Below are 18,416 nucleotides of genomic sequence, written 5' to 3'. Positions count from 1 at the left end.
CCAAGCAAAATATGTTGGACTTTTCATTTGGCATCACAATCAAACTGTCAAGCCTCACACAGAAATAGATGCATACCACAAACCAATGCATGTGATGGCCCTCCAACAACGATTCAACTTGTTGCTTCTAAAAAAGGAAGTTTAGATTTATTCTTTTTAATTTCTCTATCACAATGTAGACAAATGTGACTGTAGCAGAACATTAACCACAAACCAATGCATGTGATGGCCCTCCAACAACGATTCAACTTGTTGCTTCTAAAAAAGGAAGTTTAGATTTATTTTTTTGAATTTCTCTATCACAATGTAGACAAGTATGACTGTAGCAGAAGAATATGAACCTGGTTTGTTTTCAAAGGAGAAGAGGATTTCTCTGTCAAATCTGAGGATTCGCTAGTGTAGATTGAGTAGACTAGAATCGCACCACTAGGAAGTGGAAGAGAAGAATTAGGAAAAAACATCATTGTTATGGCTGTGATTAGCTCTAAGAGGCAACGTAGGATTTCAAAGTATTTATAAGCAAAATGATTGTTGGAAGTCCCACATCAACTAGAGATAATATAAGTGGGTGCAAACCTCACCTTACAAGCCGGTTATGTGGGGTTGAGTTAGGCTTAAAATCCACTTCTTAGCATCGTATCAAAGCTATGGTTAGAGCTTATCATAGCGATATTTGTTGTTTGTTGGGCATAGTGTTCCACCCGCTATAGGGCCGCTATCGAACCATCCATTAATGTCTTGCTTCACGCTCCAGATGTATATATACCTCGGCGTGAGGAGGGGTGTTGGAAGTTCCACATCGACTAGAGATAATATAAGTAGGTGCAAACCTCACCTTACAAACCGGCTTTGTAGGGTTAAGTTAGGCTTAAAGTCTACTTCTTAACAATCATTTTATTACTTAACTTGTGATTACAAAAGAAGGATTTACAGTCATTCTTTTAGAGCACTAGATCTAGCAAACTAAAGGTCGTTGCAACAAACTACATAGCTGTCATAACTAAGGAGTAGCTCTAAGGTAATTGTAAGTCTATTTTACTTACAATAGAACTTTAGAGATATGTTTTTCTCTGTTTTAAATGTTTATTCTGCTTATAGTTTCAAAACAATTTTATGTTGTCTTCATTGATTGACAGTTGCAAACTTTTACAAACCAATCGTCTTTCTTCATGCAGTGCTCCTCAGTCCATATATACATGGGTTCTGTAAGAGGTTCACTAACTCTTGTATATTCTTTAATAATGAATAACATCTTTTTGTCAATTCAATATGGAATACATGCCTATTTTCTTCACCAGACTATCAGAAAGGCTAGATAGTAGCACTTTGAGTTACATCATTCTTCTTTCAATAATACCATGGTTACTAAGCTTCTTTCTCATGTTATGTCTCTGACTGACTCTCATTGTTCGGTTGGAAATCCAGTTTCTTTAAAAGAACATTTGACTTGAAAGAATTAATATGAAAGAAAGAAGATTTTTATTCAAATTGATTCATATGAAACAGGACACCAGCATCTATCTAATCTAATAGAGAACTCCAACCCTAAAGTAAATATTAGAAAAAGAGCTCTAGAACCTTCTACTAGTTTCTAACAACTTCTAACAAGCTCTAGTAGAGTATTTAATATCTTTCTTCTTTCCATTTGTTCCTTTTTTCTCTAATCTTTATAGTCAAGTGTCTGGATGTGTTTTATTTGTCCATATTCATAGTATATTCATGGAAAGTTAGAACTTAGCAAGGTTGTCAAACTCGAGAATTTACGTAAATTCGTGGGAGTTTTGTAAACTTCTCATGAAAAAAAAATTATAAAATTCCTAGACATACTAAAAATTGATCCCTAATTTCAGTTTTCAACTACAAAATTAAAAAAACCATATTATATAATTATTAAATGATTAAAATTAATTCCTAATTAAAATATGAAATTAAAACCCTAAATACCTAACTTCAGAATTCAATTAAAACAATCATTTATAAATAATATATATTATATTACTTCCTTCCTTAAAAGTTGCAACATAGTAGCACAATAAAATTATCTTCCAGTGCAACACGACACTTTCCTTCCTCTCCTAAGCACTGCAGCCCAACAATGGAGATGCAATTGAGTGACAAGCGAATGATGACGCAACAACCAAACTGCGGCATGTCAAGCGACAAGTGAACAAGAATGCAACAATGGAGATGCACATTGATTAAGCCAAGAACGAACACAAAAGTGGATGCAGAAGTGAAACCCTAAATTATGTGAGTTTTCTTCAGTTTCTCACTACAAACGACTATGGTGGCTTCCATTTTGGGGTTTAAATACTTCTTCAAATTTGCCGCCTATTTAGAGTTTAAAATACTTCTCCTTCAAACTCCCCAACTCGGTACCAAACTGGCATATCTTGAATGGATATTTTCGAAGATGCTCTTAGCAAGAACAACTTTATTCCCTAGTCAGGGACAACTCTAGAAATTAGTCATCCATAGAATTTCTTCCATATAAAATATCAGAGGAGACAAAGTAACCTAACCTAATTTAAGAACAGCACCAATGATCTGACTTGGGGGTAAGTGCTCCTTCTGACACCCTTGAACCATTGGAAAATTCCTTTAATATTAATTGTGAACCTAACCTTGATGACTTGCCCATTGTTTTGAAAAAAGGAACTGAGTCTTGAACCAAGTATCCTATTTCTCATTTTGTCACTACCAAAAACCTATCTATGCAACACCAGAGTTTCCTTTTTGCCATTGATGCAATTAGAGTCATTACTTCAGTTCAAGAAGCGTTGAAGGATGAAAATTGGGTTCAAGCCATGAATGAAGGGATGAGTGCCTTAGAAAAGAATCAAATATGGGAAATTGTTAACAGGCCACGGGATAAAAAGGCAGTAGAATGCATATGGTTTTATAGTGTAAAGTATAAATCTGATGGCTCATTAGAACTTTACAAAACAAGGTTAGTAGCTAAAGGATTTACTCAGACTTATGGTGTGGATTTGTTAGGTTTCTTGGAGACAAGAAACCAGATTTATAATTCAGTTTAAGAAATTAACACACAAATCTTACTGCACAATGTGAATAACACTCTAATTCTGAAAAACATAATACAAGAAAACATTCAACAGCTCCCAAGGGAAGAAATTCCCTTCTACACAAGACAAACCCTGTTCAAAAACAAAATACACTCCATAACCAGAACTAGAACATCCCCCCACCTTAAAGACAAAACCTGCCTAACTACTAAGTAAAACTTCCCCTAACTGTTGTTTAAACTCCTCCTAACTACCCCTAACCACTTCATACTAACTTCTATAATTTATTTTTGCCAAACTATCTAAAAATTGTCTACAAACTGTCTAATACATTACATATCCTATCAGGATTATTAGGAGATATTTGTTCCAGCAGCAAAGATAAAGAATTGTTTTATTAATAACTATCACACCAATTATATTTTCCTCATCTCTATTTGTAATCAATTTTTCCAAAATAAGGAAACAAAAATATGTTAAAATGAATAGGATAATTGAAAAAATATTCTCTTCTAATTATTCATGACATATATTAAGAATATGTTTATCCTAATAATACACTATTTACAACAATGCTATACTACTTCAAAAAAGTGACAGACAAAAGTCAAAAATCTAAAATATGTGCAAACCTGGTATCTTGGTGTTCTCATCTTAATATGTTGCATCTGTCTCAAATCAGCACTCTCCATTTCCTTGATATTTGTTTCTCCTATACAATGGAACAGAAATTTCATCAAGGGGAAACTAATAAAGACACAATTACATGTATAAGGAAAAAATAAGCATTATCCAATTGGACTTTATCAACCGACCAATTTTTAATAAAAGGTGTACAAAACCATCATTATATAAGAATAGGATTTTAAATAGGTTAGTATCTCAACATGTATCAATTATTTGCAGCACATCAAAAACTCTGAAAAGAAATAACAAAGCAAAATACAAGACAGTGGGGGGACCAAACCAAAACCACTATGAAAATCAAAAGTTAGATAGACCAAGTCTATCTCTAACAAACTTATGACTCACAATAGTAGGCATTTGATCCCACCAAGTAAAAAATCTAGAGAAATACCAAAAGAAGTTAAATTATCAGCACACATCTATACCTTCTCTAAAGATATGCTATTTCTAATACTAAACACTAATTATTACTATACAAAATCAGATGACATTATTGAGTATAGCGTTTGTAATGATCTTTCAAATAAAACCAATGTGTTTAGCCAAAACATAGAATTTACCAACCAAAGTAAAGCACTTTGCCAAAAGTCAATAAGTAGTTTTTACATGTAGTTACTATGATAGCATTTAGGATCACCAATCAATCCGAACTTGCCTATAAGATCTTGGAATCCGTCCCAAGGAAGCCCTTTAGTGAAAATGTCTAGAATCTAAAATCTTGTAGGAACATGAGTTGTAACCATTAGGCTTTTGTCAAATATTATCTTTGATGAAGTGCATGTCGATTTCAATATGTTTGGTCCTATAACGTTAGACTGAACTATGAGCAATGTTCATTGTTGACTTGTTATCATGGTACAATTGCATAGGGATGTTGTTAGGAATAAAAGAGAATGAGTTAGACACGTGTGAGACACGTGTAAGGAGAGTAATATGTTATAGTTGTTAGAAGAGAGAGAGGGTATAAATAATAAACTAAGTAGGGGGAGAGGGGTATCGGGGATTTTGTTCAGACTGGATAGTTTCCAGAGGAGGAAGGTTAGGCTTCCTTGGGGGTGATTCTTGTATTCTGATTCACTCATTCATCATTAATACATATATACATATTTTTCCATTCTTTATTCGAGAGTTGTGGTGAGAAGATAGTCTTGATTAGGTTATTGGCATAAAGTAACCTAACAAATTGGTCCGACCTGCCGGATCCAGATCGGAGGAGTTGCACGATGGAGAACAAGATGAATGCACTGGAGGAAAGGTGGGAAGGAAAGTTCGAGTCCATGGAAGCCATGTTGGAAGAGATTCGAGAGGAGATGAGGGGAATGGCTCGAAAAGCAAATCGCGACCGTGGGAGAAGAAGGAACCAGCGTCGGAGCTCCGAAGGGAGTCGCGATTCCGTCAACGCTGAACGCAAACGGCGACCACCAGAGAAGTCGGAGGACAAAACGGAAGAGGACAGAGGAGACGTGCAACGTAGCGGGATGAAGCGCATTAAACTCCCAACATTCGAAGGAGTGGACCCCATGGGCTGGATCGCGAAGGTAGAGAAATTTTTCGATCTACAGAACTTGACGGAGAGGAAGAAGATGAAGTTGGTATATACCTGTATGGAGAGAGGCGCGAGCTACTATTGGATTCGTTTCTGGCGGAAGAAAACCCGACATCCAAATTGGAAGATATTCACGGAAGCGCTGACGCGGAGGTTCGGCGAACTGAATCGAGACACCGTTTGTGAGGAGCTGGCAGCGGAGCGACAGGAGGGAAGCGTCAACAAGGACTTCCAGGAGTTGGGAAATTCGGTGCCACAAGCATCGGGAAAACCAGATCACTCATTTTCTGTTTCCGTCGATCTTGGAGCTGGCATTATAAATGGTGTTGAGGCTGTGGGGGCTATTGAGCGAAGATCAGATACTTTTTCGTTGATTGGTGATCCGTTCGATCTTGGGTCGACAATGATGAACAGTGATTGCCTTCGCAATGACAAAGAAACCAAACAAAACAATTCGGCAAATAGACCATTTAATTCCGAAAGGGACAGTTCGGTGGAAAGAAAGCTTGATGAGGATATTTTGAGCTCTCAGGAGAGGAGGGTTAGGGATTGGCACTTCACTCACTTGGAGCATGATGGTGCTGCTTCACTTAATAATGTTTCTCTTTCCGATTGGAATCACGATGAAGTGTATAGGAGTTTTGGAGGAGATCATGGTATGATTATAAGGGGTCACAGTTTCGTTGTTGAGTATCTGGGAGAAAGAATCACAGTTTCGTTGTTGAACCACATTATAACAAATGTGTCAAATGATATCAAGGAGCCTGGTCAAAATTATAAAATCAAAGTTTCTACAGCAAATAACAACGATTTCTTTGGTGATACTGTTCTTGTTACTGTTTTACTGGGCAGTTTGAAGGCTGGAACTATACAGTGGTACCCACCTTTGCCACAATGGAAATGTTTTTCGGGGAAGCGTTTTAGTCATGGAACTCTAAATACAGTGGTTCTGGAATTTCCTAGTGAAGTTTGGGATTATGCTGGGGACTACTTGGAAGCAACAAATGCGAGGAGAAACACTAGAGGTCACTACTTTATGTTTTGTAATGTTAGGAACGCAGTTGGGGTTCCTGCCCTTATTGCATTAGAAGTTGGTAAAGTAGCCATAGATGGTCAAAGCTGGAGCTCTTCGGGTCATCTCAAACATGCAATTAAGGTTCTCCGAAAATTTTTTGGGCAGGATTCAGTTCCAGATCATGTTACATATGTGGTGACTGATTGGGATACTGTTTGGGGGGCGATGATGAGTGGACTACGTGAGTCTGTTAGCAAAATGGACATATTGAGCACTGGAAATGAATATATTGTTGAGATGAAGGGATTAGAAATCAGAGACAAACTTTATCTCTTTGAGTCGGGAGATTTGGATGTGAATTTAGGAGCTACCTGTTTGGCATCCCTGGGAAAAATGAAAGTAGATTGGTGGCAGTGGAGCATGGAGATTGAGCAGGAAGAATGGAAGACATCGGTGGAGGATTCGAGGAGCAGAATGTTGGAAGTTGATAGAATCCAGGAAGAATGGAAGATATTGGAGGAGGATTTGCCACCACCCAAGCCTCCAGACTTAAATTGGCGGGCATCACCTGGGAAGGGAAGAGGAGCATTACGGCAAATAACAGTTCCCTAACTTCAACCTTGAGGACAAGGTTGATTTTGAGGGGTGGAGTAATGTTAGGAATAAAAGAGAATGAGTTAGACACGTGTGAGACACGTGTAAGGAGAGTAATATGTTATAGTTGTTAGAAGAGAGAGAGGGTATAAATAATAAACTAAGTAGGGGGAGAGGGGTATCGGGGATTTTGTTCAGACTGGATAGTTTCCAGAGGAGGAAGGTTAGGCTTCCTTGGGGGTGATTCTTGTATTCTGATTCACTCATTCATCATTAATACATATATACATATTTTTCCATTCTTTATTCGAGAGTTGTGGTGAGAAGATAGTCTTGATTAGGTTATTGGCATAAAGTAACCTAACAGATGTCAACCTTAATTTCAAGGTCATCAAGTATGATCTTCATCCAAAGTCCTTCAAACACTATAAACAAGGGTTGAAAATACAGCTTTTGCACTATAACTAAGAAACTCTATCCTATTTTTTGCTTCTCAAGGTCACTAGACTTCTCCTAACACATATAGTACCCAAGTGTAGATTTTTTGTCAACAACAAAACCTACATAGTTTGCATCAATATATATCTTTAGGGTAGCATTGTCTCCTTTCCTAAAGAAGAAAGCATTTAAGGAATGTCTAGTCCCATTTGTGAAAAATAAATAAATGGAAAAAAAAAACAAATAGAAAATCTACCTGAAAAAAATGGAAATAAAATTCAAAATTATATTAAATAAGATATGGATGAACCTACTTTGAGTAAATTGTTGATGATGGGCAATTGTTGAACATTTATCTTCATAGACTCCATCAAAGTATTCAGGACACTTATAATCTGTAACATCAACAAATGCAGTTGCACTAGAACTATTATCATTTAATAATGAATCCACAAATCCAGATCTATGATCTTTCTCACTGTCTTCTAGATTGCTTGATGATTCCCCTGCAAGTTATGAAATGTCATATCTTCTGTACAAAAGTTCACATATATACATGGTTAAATATCTACAGCAATAGCTTTATGATACCTAAATTAAATAATGATAAAAATTAAATGTTTCAAATAATAAAATTTATACAATTAAATCTTTTCTCACAACGTAAGCTGGCATTGTGAACCAAACAATGAGATAACGGTCTTCAAGCAAAAAATTGATTAGATAAGAAAAAAAAAAGCAACCTTCCATCCACTTCAGAATAAAATATGCATAAGGTTCTGTAACTGGGAGATGAACTGGGATCTCAGGAAATAGTTTGTACAATACATAGGCTGCTACTTTATTCTGTGCATCCTGAAATCAAGTAAATTTTTTGCAAACAACGTAAGGAAAGATAGCAAGTATTCGTTAATATAATTTTGTCATAAATATGTTTTTAGTCTTCCAAATTGGGGCACTTTCTTTTGGTCCTCTATTTAAAAATTTCTATTCCTAATTCTTCAATTTTGTGAAATGCAATTTTTAGTCCTGAGATTACACAAGATTTGCGAGCTTGATGATGTGGCAAGCAGTGGTTTACTTAGCATTTGTCACATGGATTTAATTGAGTTAAATGGTTTTTTGAAAATTTATTAAATGCTCAAATATGTTTAGTCCTCCAAAGGGGGCAATGTTTCTAGAGCAACATGAACAGGGGTCAAGATAATAGGTGAAATGTCCAGAGGTCAATCATGGCCAACAGTGGGAGGGAAGAATAGTGTAGACACAAAGAAAGTAACATCATCAATGACAACTAGGGTGAGGGCTTAAACAATGATAGAGGAGAGTAACACTTAAGATTAAAAGAGAGAACATGGAAAATTAAAAGACTACACTAGATACCTAGGTGCAAAATTAGGTATGACTATAGGTACAGCCGATAGATGTTTCCAACACACTACCCCCCATACTTAGACTCAATGATAATACAAACTTGAGCGACTCCCTTTCAAGAAGTTTTACAGCCATTTGCCAAGGTTATAAAATGATGGTTGTTTTGAAAGGAAAGGGATGAAAACAAAGAAGCATTACCAGAGATGTGATAAAAAACACTTAAGTCAATTACCCACGAATTTTGACCTTCCATAGATTCAAAAATACAAGTTGTTGATGTACTTGGAGTTTAAGATGTTTGTGCCAAGTTGTTAGACTTTAACCTTAGATACTTTTGATATTCTTCCCAGTGAATTTTGGGCGGCAGTTTTAGCCTTAAAGACATTGGCTGTCTTGGTAGGAAAACCATGTAAGGAGTAGCATTTTTCTTAGGTCTAACCCATCCTTTTGCAGTATGTACAATGAGACACCCTCGACCTTCATGTCCTCCTCCAGTGCCACGACCTACTCTTCCTCATGTGGCAATCACAACGGATGGTTCCACTAGTTCATGAACTTCCTTAATTTGAGGTGTTGGGACTTGAAGGAGGCGTGCGGTCAAGCTATTCATGGAAGGGACCTCAGGACTGGTCAGAAGTTGATCTTTGAGATGATCAAAGTCTGGATGTAAAGCACATCACCAAAGATTCTTCTTGATTTCATCCAAAGGTTCTACTTCCAAAAACATCTTTAGTTCTTCCACTGCAGGATGCGACAATAAATGCTTTCTTACCGAAAAAGACAAGCAAAGCCAATATCAACTCGCATTGATACAAACTTAAAGAAAATACATAGGAAAAAATGTTTAAGAGATCTCAATTTGGATCTTAGTTTATTTAGATTCATATATTTAAAAGGAATTGTTACTTACTACAAAAGCTTAAGGAAAAAGAAAAATGAAACCCCTAAGATACTAGTAACATGTACATACAACACAAAACAGATTTTTGAACAGGAAATGATATAAAGGATTCTAACATTACGAAAAAACTTATCAACTCTATATTTGTTGTCTTAGTATTTGTATAGGTGGAGGGAGAGACTTTGTTATGTCCTTCATTTTGTGAAATTACACCCCTGTAAGGAAGCTTTTATAGTACATCCTCTCACAAGTGGCTTAATAAATTCAATTTTAAAAGGAGTGGTGTTATATACTCAATTGTTCACATTTGATTATTGTGAATCCCTTTAAGAGTTTTGTTGTTAGTAGGATATTAAATGCATTACTAGAAGTTGGTAGAATATTAAATGTATTACTAGAAGCTAATAGAAGTTGTTAGAAGATTCTAGAGATCTCTTTGTAATTATTACTTTAGGGCTAAAGTTCTCTATATAGAGAGACTAACATACTGTTTCAAATGAAACAATTTGAATAAAAATCTTTTTTCTTTCATATTAATTCTTTCAAGTAGTTCTTTAAAGGAGAACTAGACATAGCCCAAGAATTAGGGTTAAGCAATGTAAAACATAGTGTCCTTGATGTATAAACAGTCTAGTGTCCTATTGAAAAACTCACATGCTCTATTCAACCTTCTTTCTAAACTATGTTGCTTCAGAGTCTAATGTATATTAGGAAGCTATGGTACTTTAATTGTTCTCTTGTAAATAATAATAGTTATTTATGATCTTTGTAATCATTCTTTTCTTATTATAAATCAATCAATCACCCAGTAGAGAAAACACCCAAGCACATTAGGAAACTCTTTTTATTTTAACAAAATATATTATATACATAGTGTGATGTAAGTATCAAAATAGATCTCCCAACCCCCTCCCATCTTAACCTTTTTGTGGGCATCCACGTGATGTTTAAATTGACTATTATGCTTATATCAAGCAAAACATCATGATTTTCCCCCATCCTCCCCTTTCCACACACACACACACATATATATATATATATATATATATGATTGGCACAATTTGCATGTCTATAAAAGGTAACAAAAAGAGGAAAAGATGAAGGAAATAAATGGGCTTCAGGAACTTTTTGGATCTTTGGTGATGATAAATTAGAGGGAAGGGACAACAGAAAGAAAAACATAACAGAATGAAAATGTGATGTAGGAGAATTGCAGGAACGATTCCGGAATCAAGCAAGAAAGCATTATTATGGTGTGAAGGTGATCAAAATGGGGGAATGGGCAACTGGTGGGTGGTTTTAACTGATTAGGGAAGGGGTCTCTCAGACTCGGGAAATTTCTTCTTCTGTTTCATCATTTTGTGAAAAGCATTGCTCTATTACATTGTCATTTAAATTCCTTGATAGGTCCAGAATTTACATTGCAAAAAAAACTCCTTGGTCCACAGAAGTTATCGACACAATTTTCTCTTTATTCTATTTTTTTATACTATTTTCTACTAATATATATATATATATATATATATAGAGAGAGAGAGAGAGAGAGAGATGCAATCTACTTAGCCCTCTAAAATTTGACCTACACACAGCCTATACTTCATACCAGAAAATAGCAAAAAAGAAAAAGTTTCCCAACAAAATAAGTTCTGATGCCACTTAAGTATCCCAAAAAATCTTCTATAACTACAGAAGGATGGAGTTGACAAGCTTAAGGATGACTCACCTCAGCAGATTCAACAGTTTCATTCTGATCCGGCAACTGAAGTGTGACCAAGCCCCCAGCTTTTCGATTTTTGCCCCTCCCACTGGCTTTGCGCAATATACTTACAGTATAGGAGAAACTCTTTCCTCTACTAACAATTTTATCGAACTTTGGAGCATCCCATCCTGATTTCTGGCACAGTTGATGAAGAACAGCCTTTGGAATCTTTTGGGGGTCCCCCTATAAATTAGGAAATAACTACTGTTAGACCATAGCAAGAAACAATACATACAATGTTTTCAGCCTAATTCTCAGAAACACACAACAGACAATTATTTCAAAACCACTATTTTATGAAAGAAAATTCATTAAGATGAAGAGAAAAAACATTACAAAGAAAGGAAGAGAAAGGATTAAGGAACCTTCCTAAGCATAAGAGAAAATTCATGGAGCAAAGCTGTAGAGTTCCTAATCATAAATGTCAGTGAAACCACGCTTTTATTTTCACCAAAAGCCAAATACCTAATCATATACAAAATCAAGAGTTCTAAATTTAAATGTACGTTCTGGTGGCATTGTACTGGTTTGAAAAATAAAAAAATATAAAAAAGTAATATATATATATATATATATATATGCATAAAGGTAAATAACATGAGAATCCATGAAAATATCCTATCCACCTTGATTAATATATTTACTTTATTTGAAACAATTATCCATCCGTGAATTCTTCCCCTCCCTCTCTCAACAAATACAATCATTGTGTTTCCTCAAACTTTGGAGAAGCATAAAGTTATTTAGAGCAACAGGAAGACATGAACAGCATTAAACTCCACTTATCAAGAAACCTCAAATGCAGAACAAAAATTACCTTCTTCCAAATGCCTTCTAGTTTATCCAAATTTTTCTCGGATAGTCTTCTAATTTTTTCTTGTTTATGTACTTTCAAAATATCAAGAGGTAATATTTCACTAGATGAATCATCTTCCAAGAAGAAACCACCAAGCTCCACGTCTCCAAACTCCCCTTGAGCTGAATTTTTTTCAGCAAGTACAACTGGTGAACCAGACTTAACAAGATGCTCCACCATGCTATGGCTCTCCAGATCACTTCCGTCAACTGCTGTTTTGTCAGAAGCCAGTCCTTCAGTGTCACATGGAGTTTTTTCTCTAAAGCAACCAACAGGCTCATGACCTGTGGATGCTCTCTCAGATTTGAAGTTAGAACTGATTTCATGACCATGTTCTAAGGACAAATTGTCATCTGATAATCCTGATAAATGTATTACACAATCAAATGAGACAATTATAGTTCAAAAAATAATATTGAAAACAGAAAATGAAATTCAAACTAACCTATAGCAGCCAACTCTTGCTTCAGTTTACGGATAATATGGCCTGCCTGCTCCTGGCGTTTTTTTTTTCCTTCTTCCTTTGCTTTTGTAGCCTCCAATCTTGCAGCAAGATACTCCTTCGCAATAACATCATAAGGCCTAGGTTCATAAATCTATTAAGACAAAAAAAAAAGACATAGGTTAAGCTTGTAACTCAGCAGAATTAAATAAACAATGTTACATGATCATTCCACAGTTAATAGGAAGCAAACAATATGAAGATATCGAACTTTTCATCCACTTATGTATTATAATTTATCCTTATTTGAAGTCAATATAGGATCTCCAACACACTCCTTCACGCCAAGGAATGAACATCTTGATCATGGAATTAGATCTTTGTTGGTGGCCTAACAGGAGCTAAATAATGAGAGGCACAATAGCCCCAATGAACATGACTATGATAGGCTCCAAATGGCTATGATAGTATCATAGTAAGTAAATTTATGTCTAACTCAATTTCACAAAACCAGCTTTTAAGGTAAGGATTGCACTCTACTTACATCCTAAATTTTAGTCTTATTCATAGTCAATGTGGGATCTATAACAAATACTCATAGAATTAAACTACTTAAATGATGGCTTATATAGATATATGACGCTAAGGGTATGTTTGGACAAACTTCACAAGGACTTCTAGGAGAGAAAGAAAATGAAAAAAATAATTAATTTCTCCATAAGTTAAAATTAGTTTATGCACAAACTAATTTGTAAAAGTTCTCATGTATAAACTTTCCCAATTTTATTTTTTTTTTAACTTGTGCATAAATTAATTTCAATGTTATGGAGAAGTTTATCCAAATGTGTTTTGGGTTAATCATACTCAATTCCAAGTCTCATTTTTTCCCATCAATGATTGCGGCTTATATTGTTAAGGCAACATGACCAAGTATCCTTTTGTTGTCCCTCATGCAAAAAGCCACTCCAACAATTGTCATTTAAGGATGAATAAATCAACTTGCAGAGAGAACGAGTGCCTGTCTTGCTAAGATAGACTTCACAATAAAATAAGAGTATAAAAGGAATTTACCAATTAAAACATCAGAAAAATGGATATACTAATTAGGACCAAAATAATACACTCAACATTTCTATTATAAAAAGTACCAGAGGGGATACTGAGCAATGGAAATGGTGTTGAGCTAGAAATGAACATCTAAAATGTTTAGGCATTGTTAATCTTTAAGAAAGAAAGAAATACCTTTTTTGGGGCACAATTTCCCATAAATATGTCATCTTCCCAAGTCTCAGATTCATCCTGCAAATACCACATTATATAAGCTCTCCCTTTGCACCAAAAGACAAACACCTAATAGAACCAAACACTTTACATGAAAAAATAGAGGGCACAAATATATAATTAAAGACTAAATGGTAAATGATTAAAGCGGACCAGTTTCTGAAACTAAGCTACCATTTCAAGGGAATAGCAGTTTTTCAGGGGTTTTATCCAGTAACGTGAGACAGGGCCCCTCATTCTTACATATATGTCTTCTCTCAAATTTTATCCATTAAGATAGAGATAGGGTAGAAGAAAGAAGAGTCGAGGCAATCAAATCTTGTTTTCTTTCTCTCTCAAGGAAATTAAGTAGCACTTAAGAGAAGTCTCACAATAAGATGTGTATTGATAAGGAGACATGCTTATTTTGAAAATAATAGGAAATGATATGTGACAAATACATATTTTAAAATCTATAAAAATTCCTAAAATATAATAAACATATATAATTGCAATTGTGCCCATCCAAATTAAAATCACATTTCTAAGATATTGTGAAAATAAAAAATTATAAATTATTATTATCATAAAAATATTAATGCTTCATAGATTAGATTATGTACATCATCCATGAGTATCGACAAAGTGTCCTATATACAAAATGGTTAATTCGATTATTGTTGGAATACTCTCTTGCAGCTTCTAGCTGTATAAATGGCCTCTTATGTTGATTCATGAAATTGAGAAATGGATTAGGAATTCCATTTGGACTACGGACATTCAAAGGCAAGGGCAGGTGACTGTGAATTGGTCTAGGGTTTGTGCACAAAAAACATAAGGTGGTCTGCAAGTGACAAATATTTTGGTGGAGAATAATGCCTTCTTGATCAAATTAGCTTGGGACTTTGCTTATAGTGATTTTGCTGGGTTTGAGTTGATGAGAAAGAGGTTTCTTAAGTTGAAATTTAAAAAGTGTGTGGTTTATCATTTTTCTTTGATATGACCTAAGATATAAGAGATTTAGAAGACTCTGGTTGGGAAGTGTTTCAACTTTGGTTTCTCAAGCTTTCTCTCATCAAGAGGTTGTGACATAGTCTCTTAGAGGTCGTTGGAGGAAATGCATAAAGTTTTGTAGTGGTATTGATTTTAAGGTGTCATATTTTTCAAGATGAAAAACATTTTGTAGATGAGTTGGCAAGTTTAGGCTTGTCCTCAAGAGTTTGAATGGTATACAGTTATGCCATTATAAGTTTAGACTTTTATTATAATAGGTTTCTTTTTCCTAAGTATAGAGCTAGTTAGATTGTATATAGTTCTATAGTTGGCTTGTTTTTTGTTCATGCGTTTTAGTTTGGTCCTCCCACGAGTTCTTTGTATCTTTTTTATTTTTAATAATATTTTCATGTGATAACAAATGATAAATGTACACTGGGTGTCACAATAGCTTACATGCCAAGCATCATAGTGATGTCTAGCATGAGTTTTATAAAAGAAATTGAATTACCATGAATCACAGATGAAAATCGTTAATTTCAAATTCCTATTTTAGGTTTTGCTTGGAAAACCATTATCAGTTACATGAAAAACCTATTAAATTCATATGCAATGATGTACGGACTCAAGTTACCTCTTCCTGTAGCTCCACATATTGTCTGATCCAATCTGCCTGAGATGGTAGACAAGAATCTAAAGTATCATCATTCCATTGTCTCTTGATTAAAACTGGTGATTCTGGAGCATCTTCCTTAGTTGTAATAGATGGATCCACGGCCGGAGTAGAATTGTTCGGTTGATTTGATATAACACCAACAGAACCCCCTAACAAGGCATAACAATTATATGATCACTGTCCAAAAAAGTCCAAAAAATGGATGAAATCAACAATATTATATAATAAAAGGAATTACTAATATACCTTCGCTGTAATTGTATGTTCCAGTAGAAAACTTTAGCGGAAGTTCATTCCCCGGCAAATTAAAGCATAACCAATCAAGAGCTGATTCAAACGTAGCAGCTTCCTACAAATTATAATGAAACGAGAATGAATTAATTGTTGACGAAAATTTGAAATTCCATAGTTCTATGCTCAAGATAGGTGGAATGGATTGCGAGCAGTGTACCCTGAGAGCAGAGAGAGCGAGCTCGATTTGACGATTGGTGAAACCTTCGCAAGAGAGCTTATCGTAAACGGCTTTGAGCTTCTTTGCCTTCTGGGCCTTGGTTAGAGTATCCTCCGTCGCGGTCGTTGCGGTAGCAGTGGCAGTGGCAGTGACAGCCGCAGGGTTGGACCGGGCCGAGTTAAGCAAGAGGCGGCGGAGGCGGTTCTCATTTTCGGCCGAAATTTGAAGCTTCGGACCGGATTGTGCCTTTGCCTTCAGCTTGTTCTTTTTCGGCGCCATATTTTCTTCAATGTGAAATGTGTTTCGGAACGATCAAAAATCTGAGCTTTGCTTTGCTTTACAATGCGTCATTCGCCGTGGGCTAAATTATTTTATTTTTCTTTCATCTAGTTAAATTTATCCATCATTGAAAATTTAAAATGTTAAAATTTCGATTCCCAACTTTTAAGTTTTCAACAGAGAGACTAATCTAATTTAATTTAATTATTTATTATTTTATATTTTAATATTATTAGTTAGTATTTTTTATTATATTATAAATGGTGACAAAAAAAGATATTTTAAGAAAAAATAATAATTTCAATGATTTATCTATTCACTACAAAAGCAGTCTTTCACGTCGAATTTGAAATTGACGTCGTATCAGAAAACGTTAAATTGATGTCGAATTTAAAAAATTCAACTTTTTCCAGTAGAGTAAACTAACGTCAACTTTTGTCAAAAGTAATCAATTTTTTTGTTTTTTTTAATTAAGTGTGATTCTTGATTCAACAAATAAGTTCTTCAAAAGAAAAACAAAAATTACCCTCATCGGAATAAAGTATAGTCACCAATGAGAGAGAGACCAGAATGCGCCTACGAAGGAAAAGATAATGAAAATAATTGGTCAAAACAAATGAAAATCATACTTAAAGTAATTAATAAAATAAATATTACATGGTCGTCAAACTTTGTTCCAGAAAAGTTTGAGCAAGATAAGAAGGTCTCGAGATAAAGTTAATGAATTTTCAATCTCACGCTCAAAATTTTATTGAATTCACTAGCCTTTTTATATCCTTTTGACGTCTAATTTTAGAACATTCGACGTCATACGCTGCTGAATACATTTTCACCTTTGCGTCAAGCATTTTCACAAAATTTACACAATAGCACGTCAGACTTCTCAATATTCGACGTTTGACAACAGATTAACCTCGAATTACAATTTAAACGACATCTAATAATTGCATTTATTTACAAAAATGACATCGGTCATTTTTAGGCTTTGTTCACTTGAATGGATTTGGGGGAGAGTGATTGAGGGGATTTGAGAGGATCTGAAGATAAATTTTGTTCTTGATTTGAGTGAATTTAGAGGTAAGTCAGAGTGGATTTAGGAGTAAACTTTTTTAATTTGTCACATCAATCAAATCCTCTCAAATTCCCTTAATCACTCTCCTCCAAATCCATTTAAGTGAACAAAATCTTAATGTTGGTTATTTAGTGGTTGGAAGTTTAACATGTTTTTGCACTAATGATTAGGCAGGTGTTTTTATAGAACTTAGCTCAAATCAACAAATGAAATTCAATGAATGAAATAAAAAAGGGGGTGTATTTGTATATATATTTACAAAACTCCCCGCTCTCTTGTTATATTCATACTTATTTTTTTATTTCTTGTTATTTATATAGAATCATAGAATGCAATTTTATATAGTCAGACAATTCATGAAATTTTAATGAGTCTTAAAAAAAATGAAAAAAATTGTATATAAAAGAGAGAATATAGGAAAAAAAGAGTAACTAAATATAGTAATTGGACTTTTCAATAGATTACCCCCTATGATATGAGGTGATTTTTTTATTTCATATTTCTTAAGGCTCTAATATTATAAATTGACAAGTGATACAACAATTATTAATATTAAAAACACATGCTTTTGGATTGTATAATATTTTTTTCTTATTTTGAATTGTTTTTGGAGTTTAACATTATTTTAGAGTGATGTTTATTTAGATTTGAATTAAAAAAATGTATAATTTTTTTATTTTAAAAAAACTTATAATTATAGAGTGAGTCAACCTATCCAACTCACCAACTTGTGGTAGATTAAGTCGGATTCAAATTTTTTCAGTTCGGTAATAAGTGAGACGGGTTTGATTAATTCACTAAGTGATCAATCCGTGGTGGGTTGGGCCGGGTCGAGCCAAATTACCAGTTTTGTTTTGGAAGCTCTACTTTGAGTGTTTCATCCTACACTTCCAACATCTCATTTTGCACCTCAAAAAATTCAATTTTTAACCTTCTAACATCTCAACTTCCACCTCCAACTTTTTCAAAAGATTTATTTTCTAACTTTAATAAAAATATTTTTATTTTATTTTCTTTCTTATTAAAGACACTTTAATAAATATCTTT

The 18,416-nt window shown here is 34.5% G+C and overlaps 1 protein-coding gene across 5 annotated transcripts in view; it reads right to left on the bottom strand.

The window, feature by feature from the left end:
- The window catches only part of LOC108344067 (DExH-box ATP-dependent RNA helicase DExH7, chloroplastic), a 48,731-nt gene extending 32,364 nt beyond the window's left edge, over positions 1–16,367 (bottom strand). For 2 of the 5 annotated variants that reach the window (XM_017582537.2, XM_017582543.2), the window contains exons 1-10: positions 16,019–16,365; positions 15,814–15,916; positions 15,526–15,716; positions 13,881–13,937; positions 12,642–12,792; positions 12,158–12,558; positions 11,305–11,523; positions 8,050–8,161; positions 7,621–7,812; positions 3,659–3,738 (exon numbers count right to left, since the gene is read on the bottom strand). In XM_017582537.2, coding sequence (XP_017438026.1) covers positions 3,659–3,738; positions 7,621–7,812; positions 8,050–8,161; positions 11,305–11,523; positions 12,158–12,558; positions 12,642–12,792; positions 13,881–13,937; positions 15,526–15,716; positions 15,814–15,916; positions 16,019–16,297 — 1,785 coding nt within the window. In that variant the 5' untranslated portion in view covers positions 16,298–16,365. Of the gene's footprint in view, positions 1–3,658; positions 3,739–7,620; positions 7,813–8,049; positions 8,162–11,304; positions 11,524–12,157; positions 12,559–12,641; positions 12,795–13,880; positions 13,938–15,525; positions 15,717–15,813; positions 15,917–16,018 lie in introns of those variants that run through there. The other 3 variants (XM_052873878.1, XM_017582550.2, XM_052873884.1) reach the window with 3 other exon arrangements.
- Positions 16,368–18,416: the final 2,049 nt, after the last annotated feature.

This window comes from Vigna angularis, chromosome 1 (assembly GCF_016808095.1).
Source record: "Vigna angularis cultivar LongXiaoDou No.4 chromosome 1, ASM1680809v1, whole genome shotgun sequence".
NCBI classification, from domain to species: Eukaryota; Viridiplantae; Streptophyta; class Magnoliopsida; order Fabales; family Fabaceae; genus Vigna; species Vigna angularis.
The sequence above is the reverse complement of the archived record's forward strand: the minus strand, read 5'-3'. Positions and strand labels throughout refer to the sequence as shown.